Genomic DNA, 19,277 nt, shown 5'->3' on the forward strand with positions numbered 1-19,277 from the left:
GAAAGTCTTTGTAATTTGAGTGAGTGCGGGTCACCCATGAGATCGCCTAGTCTTAGGCGGCAGCCATGCTAGAAAGTGTCATAGTAGTATTTTCGTAATTCGGTCAATTCTAAACCAAAAAACAGAAGGAGGGTAATGTTATGACGATATGACTATTATGAATACAGCCTGGGGGGTATTCCAGGTAGCGGGTTTAACAAACTCTGAGATTAACCCTGAAATCTGAGTTGAGATACTCTAACATGGGAAACTCAGAAGATTCGGTTCCAGAAAAGCTGATATCAATTTGTTAACTCAACTCGGAGTACGGCAACTCTGAGTTTAGCGCGTGCATGAATACTACCAAAAGCCAACATCTATGGAGCTCCGAAACTAGGATTCACCATGGCAACCAACGACAAAAAACATTGTCCTACTTCACCACACTTTAGATATAAGTTTTATTTCGTGTTGATGGTCAATCTGAACACATTCCGGAAAAAAAGCAAACACGGCTGTAGCAGCGTAGCCTATAGCTACAATTGGCGTGGGAGACAATTGCTGCCGAGTCAATGGATTTACTATTTGAATGCAATAGCCAGTCCATACATTGAACATTTAACCCCACTGTCCGTTAATATTACAGGAGAAAAAGTGGTGGACTTAATAAAATAGCATATTCGATGTTATATTACATATAAAAACATACTATGAACAGGTAATGCATATTTTGTGATTGTAGCCTCGACGTCACCATGGTTTTAATCATATTCGACATGATACAAAGTTTAAATATCAATTGGTGCCTATTTCAACTTGTAGTAGCAGTTTCCCTCAACAGAATGCTTTTTATCAAAGGATGATGATGATGATTAAGATGACAAGGAGACATTAATGACTGCTGCCGCAGAAATGGATGCAGAGAATTATGTATGGTAGCTACTGGTAGTTCTCTCTCCATGTAGCCTACTTTTATTTAGAGGCTTTTTTTGTAATTGTCAGCTACACTGATATCATGAGAATAATGAATATATAAACGATTTGCACATTCTGACAACAGGGCATGCTGTATACAGTGAGATGTTCTTTTAATGGCAGGTGAATTTTGCACGTGGAACAGTGAAATGTAGCTAATGTAATCTCATGTATACCCAGTTACAAGTAAATTAGTTGTACAAACTGCACCTCGTGAAGAAAGTGCCAAAAACTGACCAAGAGATGGTGTAGGCCTACTAAAGGCCGAAATATGCTTCTGCGTCTCCGTTTACGGATGGGCGGGCGCACGGATACGGACGGATAGACTGCGTTCATGGTTGTCCGTAGGTTGTGGGTGCTGAAAACAATTCACCGCCAGAAGAGTAGGTGGTGCAACGGTTTTTTGTAAGACGTCGTCGAGTGTTTATTTACCTAGGTTACCGAGAAGTCGGAGCAAATTTACAAATTAGCCGTTTAATCAATAAAATATGCACATTTTCAGCAACTACACTGCCCATTTCTCGTCACATTTCATTTCAGATGCTGATTTACATGTACTGTTTAGCTGAAATATGAATTGTAGAAACGTACAGCAATGGCGGTCAAAGGATTCTGTTCGTCCTGTTTATCACGGCAACCCCGCCCCCGCCCGACGCAAGCAGTTCTTAATACTGACCAATCACAGCCAAGGGGGTCTCCGTAGCTCTCCAAAATTACGACGGATAGTTAGAAAATTCAGGAGGTGCACGTCAAGCTCTCCGAGGCTCTCTGAGGGCTGACGGAGAGCTCGTAGAGGGCGTTCCACGGAGACGGGGGCGTTCCCATGTCTCTGTTTTTCGAAAAACAGGCCTTTAGGGTAGAAGAATAAAGGTAAATATTTACTGGAACACCAGTTACGAGAGGATGCATGGTCACAGGTGATGTTAATTGTAGGAACAATAACCTATATGAATATCAATAGTTGAATTTTCTGAATTTCTATTTTGACCAAGAGATGGTGTTCTTAGGGCAGAAGAATAAAGGCTGATCTTGTAAGGCTATCAACCTGCCCCCACCTTTCATATGGTAAAATTTCAGTTTCCCATCTTCCTTTAAACCATAGGGGAATTTGTTTCGGTTGTTTGGCCAATATTGACCTACAATGTTGAAATAGATATACTGAAACGCCAGTTTCAGGATGGTACATCATGTAAATTGTAGGAATCATAGGAATCATGTAAATCAGCGGTTCCTAAACTTTTTCTGCTGGGCCCCCCTTTGGTACATCTTTTTTTAGCGCCCCCCCCACACACACATATTTTGTTTTCAGACTTACTTATTTATATTTGCCCATTGTAACTAATACAAACCTCAACCTTTTTTGAACAAATAAATGTAAACTGCCATAAGCCACAGGTTGCAAAATATGATGTAATTATCTTAATTGTAACTGTTTTCAAGCATCTTAACTGTGTAATTATGTTCAGTGTAACAGGTTTCTTATTTTAATATTCAACATTGCTATCAATGCATTTTTCAAAAATGGTCTCTCTGCAAAAATGGGTTTCAAAACATGACCAACTCCCTGAGAAGAAAAAAACAAAACTTAAAGGTTTGTTGTGCAGAACTTACACCTTTAATCCTCACATCTTTTCAGTGACTGGTGTGGACCTGCTTCATGCTGCAGATCTTCTCAAATCTGGGTTGCAGGTTTGAGATTGCCACTCTGAGTTCATTTTCAATGTCCAGCTTTGATCTGTATTTTGTCTTGATTGAGGCCACAGCAGAAAAACCTATCTCACATAGGTAGGATGTGGCAAAAGGAAGAAGTATGGCCAGGGCTCTCTTACCTAGCAGTGGGTAAACTTTCTCCACTCCAATCCAAAATGAAGCCAGTGTCTTTGACTGAAACTGCAGCCTCATTGTTGAATCAGATGAAATGTTCCTCCTCCGATGTGCTGAAGTCGGCAGGTGGTGTTGCACTGAAGGGGTCACGGATCCAGTTATATTCTTTGGATTCCTGCATCAGGAAATATTTCTGGAAATGTTTCTGAAGGGCAGAGATGTGTGCTTCCATGCATGGGATCACTGTGTTATGCAGTTTGTTCTCTTCAATGAATTATTTCAGGTTCTCAAATGAGTCCACATTTCCATCTTTCACTCGAAGCAGCCACATCTCAAGTTTTCTGGTGAATGATGCGATTTTATCTGCCACATGTGGGATGTGTGTATTTGTGCCCTGCAACTGCAAATTCACTTCATTGAGTTTCAGAAACATGTCACTGAGGTATGCAAGTTTCATGAGGACCTTTTACAGTAAAATTTGTGGGCAAAATCATTGCCCTCTTCTTTCAAAGAGATGCCGATTTCATCTCGCAGTTCAAAGACCCTGGACAGCACCTTCCCACGTGACAGCCATCGGGACTCGCTGTGAAACAGAACAGCTGTGTGGTCCGAGCCCATTTCCTCGCACAGTACCGAAAGAATCCTGGCTTTGACAGGTCTTGTTTTGATGTAGTTGACGGTAGCAATGACGTCGGTCATTACATCGTTCAGCTCAGGACTCAGTTTGCTGGCTGCAGTGTCATCAAGAATTGTTGAAACCATGTCCATAGCACAGGGAAGTATTAATTCCTCCGCTATTGTGTGCGGCTTTTAACACTGTGCCACTCGGTAGGCAACTTTGTATGAGGCGAGTTGAGCATTTGCCGGCACAGATGCAGCTCCCGGGCTCCCGGCCCGTGCCCCCCCTGCAATGTCTCTGATTTTTTCTTCTTATAATTTTGCCAGTTAGCTACTGTAACCATGGCAGTCAAGACAGTCAGAGGGCGGCGGAGACCAATGGAAGACGCAGAACTATAGGCAAAGCTGTATATTTATGGTTTTCTGTTCCGTTGATCTCTCTTTTCTGTGTTGGAGTTCTTTTAAGAGCTTGATGACATCAACATCCAGTCTGATAATAAAAGATCGTTAACTTGAATTGTGTCTCTTCATTACCCACACACAGAAAATCCAGGTTGAATCAAGTAGCTTGCTACTGCTAATAGCCCATTGTATGTTCATTTGCTAAGTGACATTTCAGATAGGCCTAGATAGTGAAATATTGTCTGTCTGAGAGATCCGAACTAAATAAATAAATGTAGAGTTAAGAGGAAATATCTGTAGAACAGCCGGTCGGTAAGCCCAGATCATCTGGCCCGCCCATGAGAAACTGAACTACCACCGTGCAAGGGCGAGTGCGATATCGTTTTTTCCTGGAGAGACATCATGGGGAGCAAACAAACGAAGCATAACAGTTGCTCAGTGCTTGGATGTACAAATGCAAGCACAAATCTTTATTTAATTCCTTCATCCGAGCCTCTGCACAACCAATATCTCAACTTTATTTTCGCTGGAAATGCTCCGACACAACTTCCCAAAGTGTTGTATGTCTGCGCCAAACATTTCAGCCACTACTGTTTCCTCAACTTGAGCCAACACAAAGCTGGCCTTTCTGGATCATTACTAAATGTCCTTGGTCAAGCTACAAACCTTGGACAAGTAAGTTAACTAATGCTATATCATTTTGTTGCTTTACTGTATATGGTTACCTAGCTTGCTACGCTTAGAATGTGGCTGTAACATTAGCTCTGCAGCCAACAGCTGAGTTACTGTTGCTAACGTTAAGGTAGATGGCATCAAGTGTGTGTGTGTGTGAATACAAACGCTGTAACGCGAGTGTTGTACACTTCTTTGTTATTTGGATAACCGTTCTGCTGTTGGTGTTATGGCACGCGCAATATCCGCCTTTCTCCTCATTGAAATGACTGAGCGTGCACCTCTGCAAACCAGGGTGATCAGATGAGAATGGCTAAATTTGAGGCATCTTACAGCAACGGGGGCTACGAGCCATTGCGATACATCCGTTGTAAACATTGGCGCATGTTGCCGCCCCTCTCCTCCTCATTAGCATTTAAAGCTACAGACACAAACAGTGCGTTCTGAGGAAAAGTGATTGTGGGACTACTTGTAGTGGCTATAATTCTGCACCATGGCTGAATTTCGGGAAATAAACTTCAGATACAGTATTAGGTGACCACTAAGGCCTATATAAAAGCATCCAAAAACAGCATGTCATATCACCTTTAATGCATTAGGCTTAATGTTGTAGGCTATGTAGGCTATTTAAGTTGATTTTCTATCAATGTTGAACATATTGAACTGATGAGAATAAGAAAATGAGAATATATGTGGTAAATCATTGGCTTAAGTCTAAGTTGACATTTACCCAAGTGAGACTTATTCGTGTTAGCGCCCCCTGCATTAGCGACATTGATGGAACACCCCCCTGTCCTGCATGTTTGTGATGTTTCCCTGCTCCAACACACCTGATTCAAATGAATGGGTTGTTATCCAGCCATTCATTTGAATCAGATGTGTTGGAGCAGGGAAACATCTCAAACATACAGGACAGGGGTGCCCTGAGGACCAGGGTTGGGAACCACTACTACTGATAGGTTCCCATCCCTATCCTGGGGGGAAAAAAACAGACCCTGTACATTTTCATTTACTCTCAATTACATTAAAAGTATTTTGTACATTCCCTGTGTTGGATATTACTTTTATATTGCCATGGGTATTACGTGTTTTATTTCTTGAATAAGGCTACTCTGTGTACTGTCCAGCTGTCTTCAACCCTGTGTATTCCTAACCTGTTTTATTGTAATGTTATTTTATTTGCTGTTGCGCCACAATTTATCCTTGGGTATACCTATCACATTGACCAGAGGCTCTGCCCTTACTATTTGTGCACTCACACTGCTATCTAGTGGGCATTTTAACAAACTTAAATGTATACCTTTTTCGAAATGTGAATATGATAGTATACAAACAGCAAATGTTTACTCCTTGACAGGTCTGCAAATGCCTTTGTAAACCGAGATTTGTTCAAACATTTGTTAACGTTTGTTAACTGAGACCGTAGGTCTCGTAGCTATTTCTTTCAACCAGAATTTGTTTTCTGTCTGCTTTGGATACTTCTTTAAAACGGGAAGCGATTGCGGGGCCTTTGCGGACCTGTGCAAAAAACATATTTGGTTGTTTTAGTTTTTTTTTAAGGCAATTTAGGCTACTTTGTTGCCGAGCAGATGCAACGTTGTTAATGTCAATTGCTACATCTCCAAGGCAACCGTTTGTTGCTACATCCGCAAAAACGTTTATTGACCTATGCGAACAACTCTCTGGTTGGTTAAAAACGTTTATTTACCTCTGCGAACATGCGGGAGGTCAATAAACTGATTTATTGACTTTTGAGTAAGTCTCTGGACCAATAGGAACAGCGTATTAGTCCAATTATTACACTAGTATATAAGAAACTTATACACTGTTAGTACACTGCTAACTTAATTTTTTCAGTTGGTACAAAACAGTCTACAGTTGTTGATAATGTCACTGCCAATTTATATTAGCCTACTTCTTAACCTTGATTCAATCAAGATTGGTTGAGTGTGGAAAGGTTTTCTATCTTGCAATGATCGTTATCTGGTTTCCCCTCAGATACAAATGAAGTGGTAGCACCCAATTTTAAACGTGTACAGATGTCAAAACGTGTACAGACGTCCATTTTTGACGTCTGTACATGTTAAAATGTAATGTCTTTTCACAAACGAGAGTTCAGACGTTTTGGCACAATTGGCGTTCCATACCTCGCCTCCGTCTTAAGTCGGACAAAAAGTCTAACCTGAATTCACTGTTTCAAGTCAACTGCCTGCAGCCGGCTGTGGTGCTGCATGAAGTCAGAACGCACCTAATGATTCTTTCTAAATGAACGAATCGTTCACGAACGACACATCACTACACGGAACTGTTTATGGGATTTTGTTTCCGCCTGTTGTAAATTCTTTGCAACACAGCTATATTCCGCTCGACCACCGATTTAAAGAGCCGAAGTTACACGAACTCTCTTCATTCGGATACGTAATTTTCTGATAAAGAGCCGAAGTTGCACGAACTGTCTTAATTCGAATACGTCATTTCCTGATTTTCTATCCGGTGGTGTCCCAAGAACCGGGACCACGTTATACCTCCGACCACCTGCCACTACACGGAGCAGGCTAGTTCAGCGGTACAGGTTACTTAGCTAGGAAACAAATAAACCACTGTAATTAAACGGAACTTGCAGAAAATTGCGAGATTTATTGAAATAAGCCTGTTCCTTAATCTTCGTTGATATAATACCCCACAGGTAGCTACACAGACCAACAAGGAACTGCATTGTGGCTATATCACAACAAACCACCTAGAATTGTTGATTAGCTCAACGTTAGTTTTTTTCATCTGATGTTTTCAGCATTGTGAAAATGACAAAACTACAACTTTTGAATTCCTATCTCACTGAGCGTTTAATGGTGGCAATCGGAGAGATTCTGGAGGTAGTCGAGGGGACTGTTCTAAAATATGAGGAGGAGACTACCCGAACTCGTCAAGAAAACCAAGTTTTGAAACGACGGTTGCATGAAATGGGACTTGGAGTAGAGTGGACAGGTGAGACTGATGCACGAAATCTGAATATGTCACACTTGGTATTAACTTTTGTTTAATTTAGACCCGTTTAATTGGAGTTCAATGGTCTTTAACGTGCTATAATAGACACATTACCGAACCCTTTCTGGCCAAATAAACAGAGAAAATGTATTTGTACACACATTTCTATTAATTTTTGTACAATCTGTGTATCGGACTGTGTTTAGGTTCCATCAGACCCCCGTCATCTTCTGAAACAGTCTCTCCTGCTTGTCAGCACCAGTGGAGTTCCAACCAGGGACAAGACATTGAACCCTCATTTACTGGACAGGACAATGCAGTCTTTGACCAGAATGAAGGCCCTACCACACCTAACCAGGGGACCACAGACTGCATCCAGTGGAAATATCTATTCAAGTCAAGTTCAGAGTCCACACATAGTCCTGGCCCAGAGAAAATTTCATTAGGAACATCTGTTTTGACAAATATGAAAAAGGATTTGGACTGTAATTCTTGTTTGCTATATAGTCCCTTGGACAAATGTATTGTGAATAGAATAGATGTACACTGTGGTCTTGAAGCCATCAAAGTTGAACCCCTTGACCAGAGTATTGACTCTTGTTCAGGTTCTGTTTCTGACACAGGGTTTCCTGACCTGGAGAGAGCTTCAGCATTGACAACACATGCTGCCTCAGTCACCAGGTCTGACCTGGAGTCAGGAAGGTTAGAGGTCAGATATAGGGACTGTTATCTCAGTACTGACCCTGCATCAGCTAATGTCTCAGACCAAGAAGACATTATACAACACATAGATAATGCTGGGAAGCTGACGGGGACAAAGCTAGACTGCCTGGTTACCTCTCCAATCAAGCCACGGTCGCTGAGCAATATAGGTCTCAGGTCACATCCTTGTCCACACTGTGGCAAAACCTTTAGCCATGTTTCACGACTGAAAATACACCTGCGCATTCACACCGGCGAGAAACCATACGTATGCGCCTTGTGTGGAAAACGTTTCAACAACGATGGCACACTGCGCAACCATCGCCGTGTCCACACAGAGTTGCGACTCTATGATTGCCCTATATGTGGAATGAGTTTTAAAGATGCTTACACATGCAGAAAGCATCAACGGGTCCATAATGGTATGCATCCTCATTCATGTAGTGTTTGTGGAAAAACCTTTACTACATCTACAATTTTGTCCAAGCACCTCAAAACCCACAATTTTAACATTGGATAAGTTATGAGTTACAATTGGCGGCAATTAGGATCGAGTTAACAAAGTTGAGTGACTTTGTTTAAGAACTTAGGGTGTGTCTGTTTATATGTGTACACACTTTTTTAGAAACATCTTTGTGTGTGGTGTTTGTATGTGGAATGGGTCTGTATACTGACCTTGGATCTTGTTTAGCAATTCATCAACATACAATCTGTGTTGGTGGTGGATAGCTTGTCCAAATGTAAAACAAACCGCTTCATCCTTTGGAATCAACAATGTGCTTGCTTTTTATATCTAATTCCTTGTCAAAATCCAAGAAAATCATAACTGCAGTGAAGAGCTATAGTTGAAATTGACTGCCAGGATTTATGGCATTTATTATTGGAACGCGTGTGTGTTTGCACAACCCCCCCTGTGAACTAGCTCCAGCTTGACCTCAACACTGGATGATGGACAGTGATGTCATCTAACAGTGTTTAGACATGAGTATTCAGTGTTTCATTACTCCAGTCATTCCACATTTAGTTGAAATTCTCTTTCGGTCTACTCATTCAAAAAAAGTTGAGTTCACTGGCAAATAGTGGGAAAATAGTGTACAGAACAAATATGAATAATAAAGTGTCCTAGAACATTACTGCACTCAAGATAGCATTTTCAGGATTCAATTCACCACTGGTGGGGAAGTGTCACTTGTAAACATGGTGTTCTCCCTCCCTTTCAACTTTCTCTGCAATTCCCAATGGTTGTGACTGGAAACATTTGGTCATTGGCCTGATATATTAGCCTAACAATACATATAAAGTAAAAATGTCAAAACAGGTTGAAAGATTTAAGTGGAATGCATAGTATTTACATGTTGGGGTGAATTATATATATTGATACACAAGTTGAAAAATGTAGAATATGGGGGCTCTCCAGGGGTAAAGTGTATCAATATGTTTGTAATAAAAATACAAAAAGTTACTAGTTTTTTTGTAACATTGGTTGCCCTGTGTCCCTTTGAGTTAGACTAGCCAGAGCACCACACATACAAAACAACAAACAATGGTAGAAGGAAAGCTAGGCAAATGACTGAAGAAACCATTTTAGTTTGAACATGTTTAAAAGAACAAACCCATCTACTACTGTGGCTGTTTACTAGCAGAAATTATTTTGAGCTGCTTTTGTCCACCAATGGCGTACTTTGTAGTATTTTCTTGTATAAACTGTTGATTAATTTCTATGATGTATTTCATGTCTAATCACAGGAACCTTGTTACACTGCACATTAGGGCTGCAACAGCAAATCAATTAAATCTATTAAAATTGATTATTAAAAGCGAAGGCAGCGAATTTCATTATCGATTTGTTGTCGAGCGATTATTACGCCACTCAATATGGCGTGAAGATGTTTGAGAAAAAAAAAAAAAAGTTTAGTTGAGCGTGAACCCAGCTAACAAAATGACATCCCCAGGACGTCCCCGAATGTTATCAGGACGTCGCAAGACAACGTCCCCATGACAATTTTTTGTAGGGTCCCCTGAATGTCCTGGGGACATCGCAAACATCCCCGGGACGTCCATGTAACGTCCTCATAACATTTAGGGGACGTTTGTCTGCGACGTCATGGGGACGTTTCCTTGCAACATCCTGATAACTTTCGCATATCAAATGCAGAATCAATTTCTCAACCTTAATTTATAGTCACATTTAATCGATATTTTTGTATACAAAGTATAAAATGCATATCAGCCTATAGTGCAAAACTAAACTGAATGTGTTCACTTAAACTCAACAAGGTAATTTAACTTCTTTATTTTTTTTAAACAACTAAGTATAACAGGCTGCTGCAAAGTATTGTGTATTGTAACTTATTATGTGTATGCTTGGAGAAGAAAAAACACAATTTACAGTATAAACAAACACTTTATTCAAATGCATTTTAAAAGCCTGAATTAATTTTCTTATATTTTAATTGTGTCAACCCCTTCTCATCCTCTCCCTACTCCTCCTCCTCGTCCTCCACCAGTTCGTCCGGAATCAACACCTGCAACATGAATTAGCTACAGTTAGACAGCAGTTCAAATGCAAAGAACATTAAGTGGAAGTGTATTTTATCCATATGCTCCTGGAGTTATTTTTAGGACCGTAACAGGTGAAACAGAAAGCTTCCCTGACCTTCAGTATCCAGATATTTACAACCATCTAGTGCTAATCAACTTTCCTTCATACTCATCTTGAACATTTGTCCGACGTAGCAACGTAGCATATCATTATGCTGCTTTTCTTGCAAAACGTCTTGGTTTATTGTAGCTCTAGTCTAGAGATAACTGTCCAAAAGTAGCTTGCTACTCAATAGAGCTAACGCTACTTGACTAGCTAGAGCTGTAGCCACCTGTCCAAAAGTAGCTTCAGCTGTTTTGTATTTTCTGTATCCTTAAAGAGACGACACCACTAGTGTGTAGGCATCCGATTTCAAGCTAGCTAGTAAGCTAGTGTTAACGAGAACATTGTTAACTACTGTACAAATTAAGATGATACTACGACGTCTCAATTTAGCCGACATAGACAACTAGTGCCAACTCAAATTGGCTAGAAATTAATATACATTCATCTTTGATATGGGTATTTCACGTTGGATCAACATACAAATACATAGATAGTAGAGCTAAAGTTTGTATTAAAACATATTTACCTCAAGTTCTGACCTTCGGATGGCCCACCTTCACAGGAGTGCGCTAAATTACTAGCCAACTACACAAAAAACACTATTAAAAACAGAAAAACAAAGAACTAAACTATCAACACTAAGTTGAAGATATATTTACACAAAGTGATTATCAAACGGTATTATAGCTATAACTGAAGGATGCGGGATCAAAAAGTGTTGCTGTCTCTCAACGACTTCCCCAGCCAACACGGTTACGTTGCCCTTACGTTGCCGCAACGTCACTTGTTGACCAAACATACGTTGCCGCAACGTCTTTGGCGACGTTGCGGGACCGTGCATCTGTGGGGCGCCAGTAGGTTGCCGCAACGTCATCTTGTGACGTTGCCAGTCCGTAACCGCAACGTCGTGGCAACGTTATTTTCCGACGTTGCCAGTCCGTAACCGCAACCTCCTAGCAACGTAACTTTCCAACGTTGCCAGTCCGTAACCGCGACGTCGTCATAACGTTATTTTCCGACGTTGCCAGTCGGTAACCGCGACCTCCTGGCAACGTTGTTTTGTGACAAAGTGCCAGTGAATACAGTGAATGAAACAGTGAATGAAAATCTTCTGCCAGTCCCCGCTACAGGTCCTGTCTGTTGGCCTTGACAATGAAGCATAAAATAAGTTAGTGTCCTATCAACATAATTGCACGTATGAAAGGGGCTATACAAGTCATAAAAAAAATCACATCTAGAATAATAGACATCATAAAAAAAATATTATGGGATTCTAGCTTTTGGTCACATAGCCATGTGAAAGGTTGGATTGGGAAGCTGCCATCATCATTCATTCACCTGGCTTGTTTTGAATGGGCTGCCGGGGCGTGTTTGAGTGTCTACGCTGTGAGGAGCTCCACAGCCTTCTCTCCTAGCCCCGTCTTCCACTTCATCACAGCATCTGCAATTAGAAGTCATTAACTTATTGTTAGCACCAATTTGAACGTTGAACACTGCGTGTAAGCCATAGTTCACAACATCTCAAAACACCTACCACTCTTTCGGAACTCCAGCACCTTAAGGCGCTCCTCAAGGTCTTGGAGTTCAGCCTGTGTTTGGGCCACCTGTAGGTCCATCACTGGCACCTCTTCAGCATGGTTGCCCTGTCGTCGCCTGAATAGGAGAGCCTCTCGCTGGTTCTCCTCCAATGTCTCCATCTCCTGGAACATAACCTGTAATGTGTCTAGGGATAGGTATCGAGAACCGGTTCTGTAAGGACCCGGTTCCAAATTTCTCAAAACCCGAATATCAATAAGGTCCAAGCTTATCGATACCGCTATCGAGACCAAGTAATATAATGTAACGTTGATTTATGTCTCGAGAAACAATTAATGTTATACAATGTTTGACTAATAAAATGACTAATTCAATTGAAATGCCTTCCAACCGCCTTTAAACTAAACAAAGAAGAATTTAATTGCCTCACGCGCTACTTTGCTTCATTTATCGTTTTGTTGCTGGCTACGATGGCAGAACGCACAAAACGGTCAAAGGCTTGGCTACATTTTATTAAAGCCAAAGATAAAGACAAAGCAAAGTGCAATATATGCTCTAAAGTAATTTCTTGTAAAGGGGGGAAAACAACTGCGATGAAAAAGCACCTGCATCAGATAAAGATAAAATGCAGTACTTCGACTGTGTCCGAGTCGCAACGGTGCAAACTCCAGCTGCCTTTGCAGGACAATCCTCTGGTGAGCGCACCCCAACTTCGTAACGAGTCTCCGTTGTTGACAATAATAAGCCAATTCAGGGCTCAACAGTGCAACTATTTGACTCGCAAATGCCCCTAAAATTTGATGTGTGCGTGAACTGCAAAAATTATTTACGAGCACAGTGTGTAAGTAAAGACAAGCCCCCCCCCCCCCCCCCTCACTGCTGATCATTCAAAACAGTCACCACAAGCATGGCTCTGTGGGATGCTTAAGCATAGTGTTAAACAAAAACAGAGACAGAACAAATAGGGATAAGATAAGGAAGGTTTGGGTTTGGTTAGCTGGTCATTTAGCTATATCAGGTGCCTTTTGTTGAAACGTGTACAACTTTTCATAAAGTCAATGAGCTTGACAATGTCACTTTTCGTCAACCAACTAATCACAGTCTAGTTACTCATCCAGGTTGTGGATAGTACATCTGTAGTGGACAGATTTAGCCAGTCAGGATCCATTGTGCCTATATATGTTCCTTTGAGCCAGCCTCCTCCTGAGAGCAACACCTTCCCCTTGTTCTATCTGTTTTACTTAAGATATAGAAAAGTATCAATAGTGGTATCGATAAAGACTCGAATCGTTAAGCAGTCTCAAAAATTGTATTGATATCGATAAAAAATTAACGATACCCATCCCTAAATGTGTCTGTCAGTAAAGAGAAGTAAAACAAGTTTACAAGAGTTAACATGATTGGCCTACACTGTGGTTCTTCTAGATTAGCTGTAACATTGATGTAAATAACACATGTTACCTTGAATGGTTGTATACAAAGCATTAGTAAAACAACATGTTGTTTTGACAAATATGTATCCCCCTGCCACGATCAGAACAACTTAAGGCCGTTATATGGTACTCCGTACTTCACGATTACGGACACATGGGAAGGGCCTACGCATAGATGGAACGCCCTGGAACGCCCTCTCCGTCGTCTGCGGGGCCGTTGGAGAGCTCTCCCGTGCACCGTTGAAATTCCTGTCGATCCGTCATGCCGTGCTGTACAGCGACGGATACCACTTGGCCGTGATTGGTCCGCTACGACATCATTTCCAAAGGACATAATTTCCGACTTCGACAGACATGCGTTTTCTCTAAGGTCGTCTTCTTGAAAGACGTCTGTGATGAAAACTTCTTGGAGAGAAAGTTTGTGAGCTAGTTTATGCTCTTCTCTAGAGAATTCAGAAACGTGAGTTTGTTGTCTGTGCACTGACTGCCACAGTTTAGTGACCTAGACTAGTACATTGTAGTTTTGACTGTAGACTACATACAGTTTGTATGGATCTTTTTGTTTTCAATTATATCAGTCTTTTTGTTTATCATTTTTCACATTCGATTATACACTTGGTGGTGGAGAAATGAATTCACAAAACCAGAGCCTTGGATATATCGCAGGGGTGTCAAACTCATTTTCACCGAGGGCCACATCAGCATTATGGTTGCCGTCAAAGGGCCAGTTGTAACTACGATGTAACGTCAGTAACGATGTAAAAACATGGTGTTTTTGTTGTAGCTTTTGTGAACATAGGGCCTATTATGCTGCAATTGAAGTCTGCCTTTTAATTCTTGGACAATCTGCTGTTTTTCATGGAGGATAAATGTGCATGTTTTTCTCAGTGTTTGGTGACAAAATGCAAGAGCGCATAGCGCAAGAGCAAAACTTTTTTTGCCCTTTATTTGAACACAGAATAGCTTTTTGAGCTTTATGTAAAATAAACATTGCCGTTTTCCAATTGGTAAAACCTTGTCTAATGAAGGTGATGTCTTCATCATTTCTGGCTCCAAATTGTCAACAAGGGAAGCAGAAACATGCTAGCTTGGCTGAGTACTCTAACCAAGTTCGAGAGTGATAACAACTTGGGTTGAATGCCCGAGGACCTTGGCTGAAAATGCACATGGGGTACGTTCGCAGAACCGGCTGCATTGGAATGCTGTCATTCAAACCATGCTCGCCTTCACCCAGTTAAACTTTGCGTTTAACACTGATGTGCATACACTGTTTTCTAGAGGCGGGATGTCGTCACTTTGCCGTAACACAATAGAAATGCATGGTGAGAGATGTCGTTTATGGTCAATGCACGCTGTAAAGCAGCGTAGACTTATTTCAATAGCCCATTAAGCTTCCGTGGGTCACATAAAATGACGTGGCCACGTTTGCTCTTTCAGGTGGTTATATTTCATTAGACACAGGCTTTAATATAATATTATGCGACTGCACCTGCAGCACTCATCGTCTGACTGGTGACAGCTGGTACGAGGGTCACACGTGATGAGAGGTGGGAAATAAACAACGACGATTTCTAATTTACCAAAACGCAACAAAGCAACGTGTTTTCGACAAAAAAACGCTTCTCCACCTACTGTTCTGGCGGTGAATTGTTTTCAGCACCCCCAGCCTTCGGAGAACCATAAAGGCAACAGAAATGCTAATTAATCCGTCCTATCCGGCGGCCCGCCCATCCGTAACGGAGTCTGAGTACCATACTGGCACCTTTACACACACACTGACACTGAGAGGGAGACAGGCCGTATACTCAAATGCAGATACATACCTGCCAACTTGTCGCTTTTCGGTCAAAATCTCAGTTTTGAATGGGAAAATGTCATCCACGTGAATCGTGTAGGGGGGGGGTACAATTTCCCATAAAGGGGAGTTTCAAAACCTATTGCGGTCGTCTTCACATTAAAACATCTTTGGTGATATGTCACACGAGTCATTTGGCCCATCACAATCAAGATAACGGCAACGTTTTCTTTGAAAAGCCCCTGGCTGCAGCTTTCCCGCGGGTGAAATTAACTTTTCACGCTTCCACTACCAGGCAGAGGCCGTTTATGGAGAACGGTGTTGTTGACATGTTTAACGTTTAAATGAAAAGCAAGCTTGTCGGCTGAATAAAATGTATCACCTTTTTCAGCCCTTCTGGGTTAAAGCAAAAAAGTAGTTGGTGTATATAAGGAGGTACCTGTGTTTTCCCTCCCTCAACACGTGTATGCTTCTGTGTCTACATGCTCATGTGTTTGTGTGTGTATAGGTGGACGACGACTTTGCAGCACAGGACTACCGTCTGCAGTACCGACGGAGTGCGTCGGACCAGTACAAGGATGCCTACATCGGCCGTGACTGCGAGTTCCTGGTGCTCCACCTGGACACACACACCGAGCACCTGTTCAGAGTGTGTGCCCGCGGTGAGGGCCGCACGGAGTGGAGCCCCTGGAGCGTCCCCCAGGCCGGATACACACACACATAGAAATGTGTACGTCAACAGTACAAACAGCGAGGCCCTGTGTGAAATTGATGTGCAAGACCCTGCTCATTGACACATGCAGATGAATTGGGGCCACATATGAAGCATTGGTTAACTCACTCCTCAACATAAATAGTCCCACGCCAGGTGGCGTAACTGGGATTGGAGGTCTCGAGTTCGTAGCTTGGTGTGGGTAAGCTTGGAACAGAGAGACTGGCGAGCAGCAAAACGACCCTTTTACACAAATCTGGGCCATACATTTTTAACAAGCAGAATAATACAGCATCATCATTTACATTTAGTCATTTAGCAGATGCTCTTATCCAGAGCAACTTACAGTAAGTACAGGGACATTCCCCCCAAGGCAAGTAGGGTGAAGTGCCTTGCCCAAGGACACAATGTCAGTTGACACGGACGGGAATAAATCTGGCAACCTTCAGATTACTTGTCCGATTCCCTAACCGCTCAGCCATCTGACTCCCTGACATCATCTTACACATAGTCCCAGCTACGACTTTTTCTCTCTCTTCCGTGTTTCTGAAATTGTAGTCTTTTAGAAAAACAACAACAAAAAGGATTTAAAACCACTGGCTTTACATCATCACCACATTGAGCCTACCACATCTTCCCTACAAGTGTTGACAAATGTATCCAGCAATCCTCGCAGTGACTTCTTAAATTCTACCTTTATATAAAAAAAAACGAAATTCTCAACAGCCGACTCATGCCTGCGATATCAGTCCCGCTCTCATGCAATCAATATATTTCTCCTTCATTGCAGTGAGTGAGCAGGGAGATGAAGCGAGCACGCATTGCATACTGAACAATCAAATAATTGACAAATCAATAAAAAAATAAAATAAAATCCTGGGACCTAGACTATGCATAAGGTATTTCATTTAGAAGCATGTTGGGTCAAAACAGTGCTAAACAATTATTTGTAAAAAGGCCAGAAACAAGGCCCTTTACAGGCTTGATGCCCAGTGCGGTCATACAGTTGGCAAAGCCCTTGCGACAGCTTTGTATACAGGTATTGTATGACCATACAGAGATACACTATACTATATGTTACACACTTAGTACAATTGCCCCTATGACAGTTGGCACATGTACAGTATGTATAATGTGTGTCTGCTCCATCAGAGTGGTGCCCAAGCAGTGAGGGCTACATCCTCAGCAGTAGACGGAACATCGCCATGCGCAGTGACTCATCCTCTTCCAGAACCCCGGTCCTCTACTCCAATGCTCCAACCTACTTCTGTGGACAAACTCTCACCTTCAAGTGAGTGCACACATATACACACACACTCTTAACACACTTTCACTACTGTTAGTTCATTCTTTCATGTGTGTGAGTCAGTAATTTTGTGTGTGTGTATAGGATCTCGGCCATGGGTCTGGTGGACAAGCAGGACAGCGTTGGATCAGCTTCCGGCTATCACCTTGGGCTCTGCTGTGACTTTTGAAATGGAAGTTGTCAATCTACTGCCTGTCAGCAACAACAACTTGAGTGATGGGGGCAACTTCAAGCTAAGGGTGACAATTGGCACAGGGAACAGGGAAGTGGTCTTTGATTGGCTGCTGGATCAAGGGGTGGACTGTTTATTCTTTGGCTGCTCCTTTACCCATACTGGTTGGAAGGTGTTGGTGTTTTAAGGCCTCTCATTGGACAGGAGGGCTGTCAATTAAGTAAATAGCACTGGCAGCATGACAATCCTGACTGCTGGACTTCTCAACCTGCTTTTTTGGCCCAGTCCCAAACCAATGTTTTAAGTCCTACCCCCAGATATTTTTCCTTCCCTTTCTTACAGATACTCACTGATGCTGCTTTGTAAATCTGATGGATGAGGTGGATGTGTCAAAGTCAGTTGGTGTCCTGATGAAATGACTAAAGGGCTACATTGGCCTCCACCAAAATGCAAACATGTTTGATAGATCAGATAGAGAGATTCATCCATCTGGCTTGTTTTATGTTTTCAAGGAGCCATTTGGTTTTGGGTGTAGGTACCAAATTAGGTGTATGTTTTTCAACACACACAATTCTGTGTGTTTTTTATTTGGACCTGTCTTGCATCAAAAACAAGAGCGTTGTTTACAGCTTACACCTTTTTTTGCTGATGATAGCCCATCTGTGCATGTCCTCAATAATGAGTCATTACTGTGGTTATCTCACCAAGGACATTTGACACAGTTGTCATATTGAACGATGCCTGGGGTAAAGCCCATACAATAACAATCCTTGGGGGCACAAAATGGCGGATGTGGCAGCAGTAACCTGTAAGGAGGATAGTGTGGTCTCTGTCTCAGTGGTGGCTAGATAGATCACAGGAAGAGACGTACTTTTACACTGTACGACATCAAAGGGCCGGACTGCAAAGCATCCTGGTCTGGCTCCACCACAGCCATTGTGAAACGTATTCTCCTTTTAGTGATGCAAGTGTGTGTCGACTGTTGTAGATTTTGTGACAGGCATTCTGATTTAATTGAGTGAATTAATTTATTTCTGTAGTTCTGTCCTTCTTTTACTTTTCCCACATTCTTTTTTTGGCCAATTTACAAAACAGTATTTTAAAGTAACTTGTAATCATTGTATTTTCTGGTAGGAAATGTGTTTTTGTTGGTTGTTGGTTTTCTGTGAACCTAGGATGGAAGGAGCCTGTGATTGGTGAATGTCAAACTTGCTGCCTAATAGGTGAAATGATGGAACGAATGAGTAAGATATTAATGTCATAGGAGTATGAAATTTACGACTGATATGACTCAATTCAAAGTGTGTCCTTAAAAAAACAATGATCTTAACATAGTGGAAACTTACTTTGACCTACTGAACTATGTTGCTTACATGAAGGTGACCATGTCAGAGCAGGGTGTATACTGTAGGTCATTCCTGGATGTGTTGGTATCGAAGCTAAGATACCAGTGGTCAAGTACGAGAAACCCTGTTCAGTTCTTCATGCCCAACTAATCATGACTGCTTAAAGCTGTAGA

The 19,277-nt window shown here is 41.8% G+C and overlaps 1 protein-coding gene, 1 long non-coding RNA gene and 1 pseudogene across 2 annotated transcripts; 2 read left to right on the forward strand and 1 right to left on the reverse strand.

The window, feature by feature from the left end:
* The first annotated feature begins 6,999 nt into the window (after positions 1-6,999).
* On the forward strand, positions 7,000-9,634 carry LOC146253700 (uncharacterized). Its single transcript, XM_084676620.1, has 2 exons — positions 7,000-7,455; positions 7,662-9,634. The coding sequence occupies exons 1-2, from the start codon at positions 7,272-7,274 to the stop codon at positions 8,675-8,677; spliced, it is 1,200 nt and encodes a 399-aa protein (XP_084532746.1). The 5' UTR covers positions 7,000-7,271; the 3' UTR covers positions 8,678-9,634.
* Positions 9,635-10,541: 907 nt separating this feature from the next.
* Positions 10,542-15,506, reverse strand: LOC146253701 (uncharacterized). The gene is made up of 5 exons (XR_014731856.1): positions 15,406-15,506; positions 12,339-12,527; positions 12,143-12,245; positions 11,331-11,941; positions 10,542-10,682 (listed from the first exon to the last, which is right to left on the reverse strand). It is a non-coding gene; the product is annotated as an uncharacterized LOC146253701 (long non-coding RNA).
* Positions 15,507-15,941: 435 nt separating this feature from the next.
* LOC146253702 (cytokine receptor-like factor 3) lies at positions 15,942-19,032 on the forward strand (annotated as a pseudogene).
* Positions 19,033-19,277: the final 245 nt, after the last annotated feature.

This window comes from Hypomesus nipponensis, chromosome 17 (assembly GCF_054491055.1).
Source record: "Hypomesus nipponensis isolate SF chromosome 17, ASM5449105v1, whole genome shotgun sequence".
Classification (NCBI taxonomy): Eukaryota; Metazoa; Chordata; class Actinopteri; order Osmeriformes; family Osmeridae; genus Hypomesus; species Hypomesus nipponensis.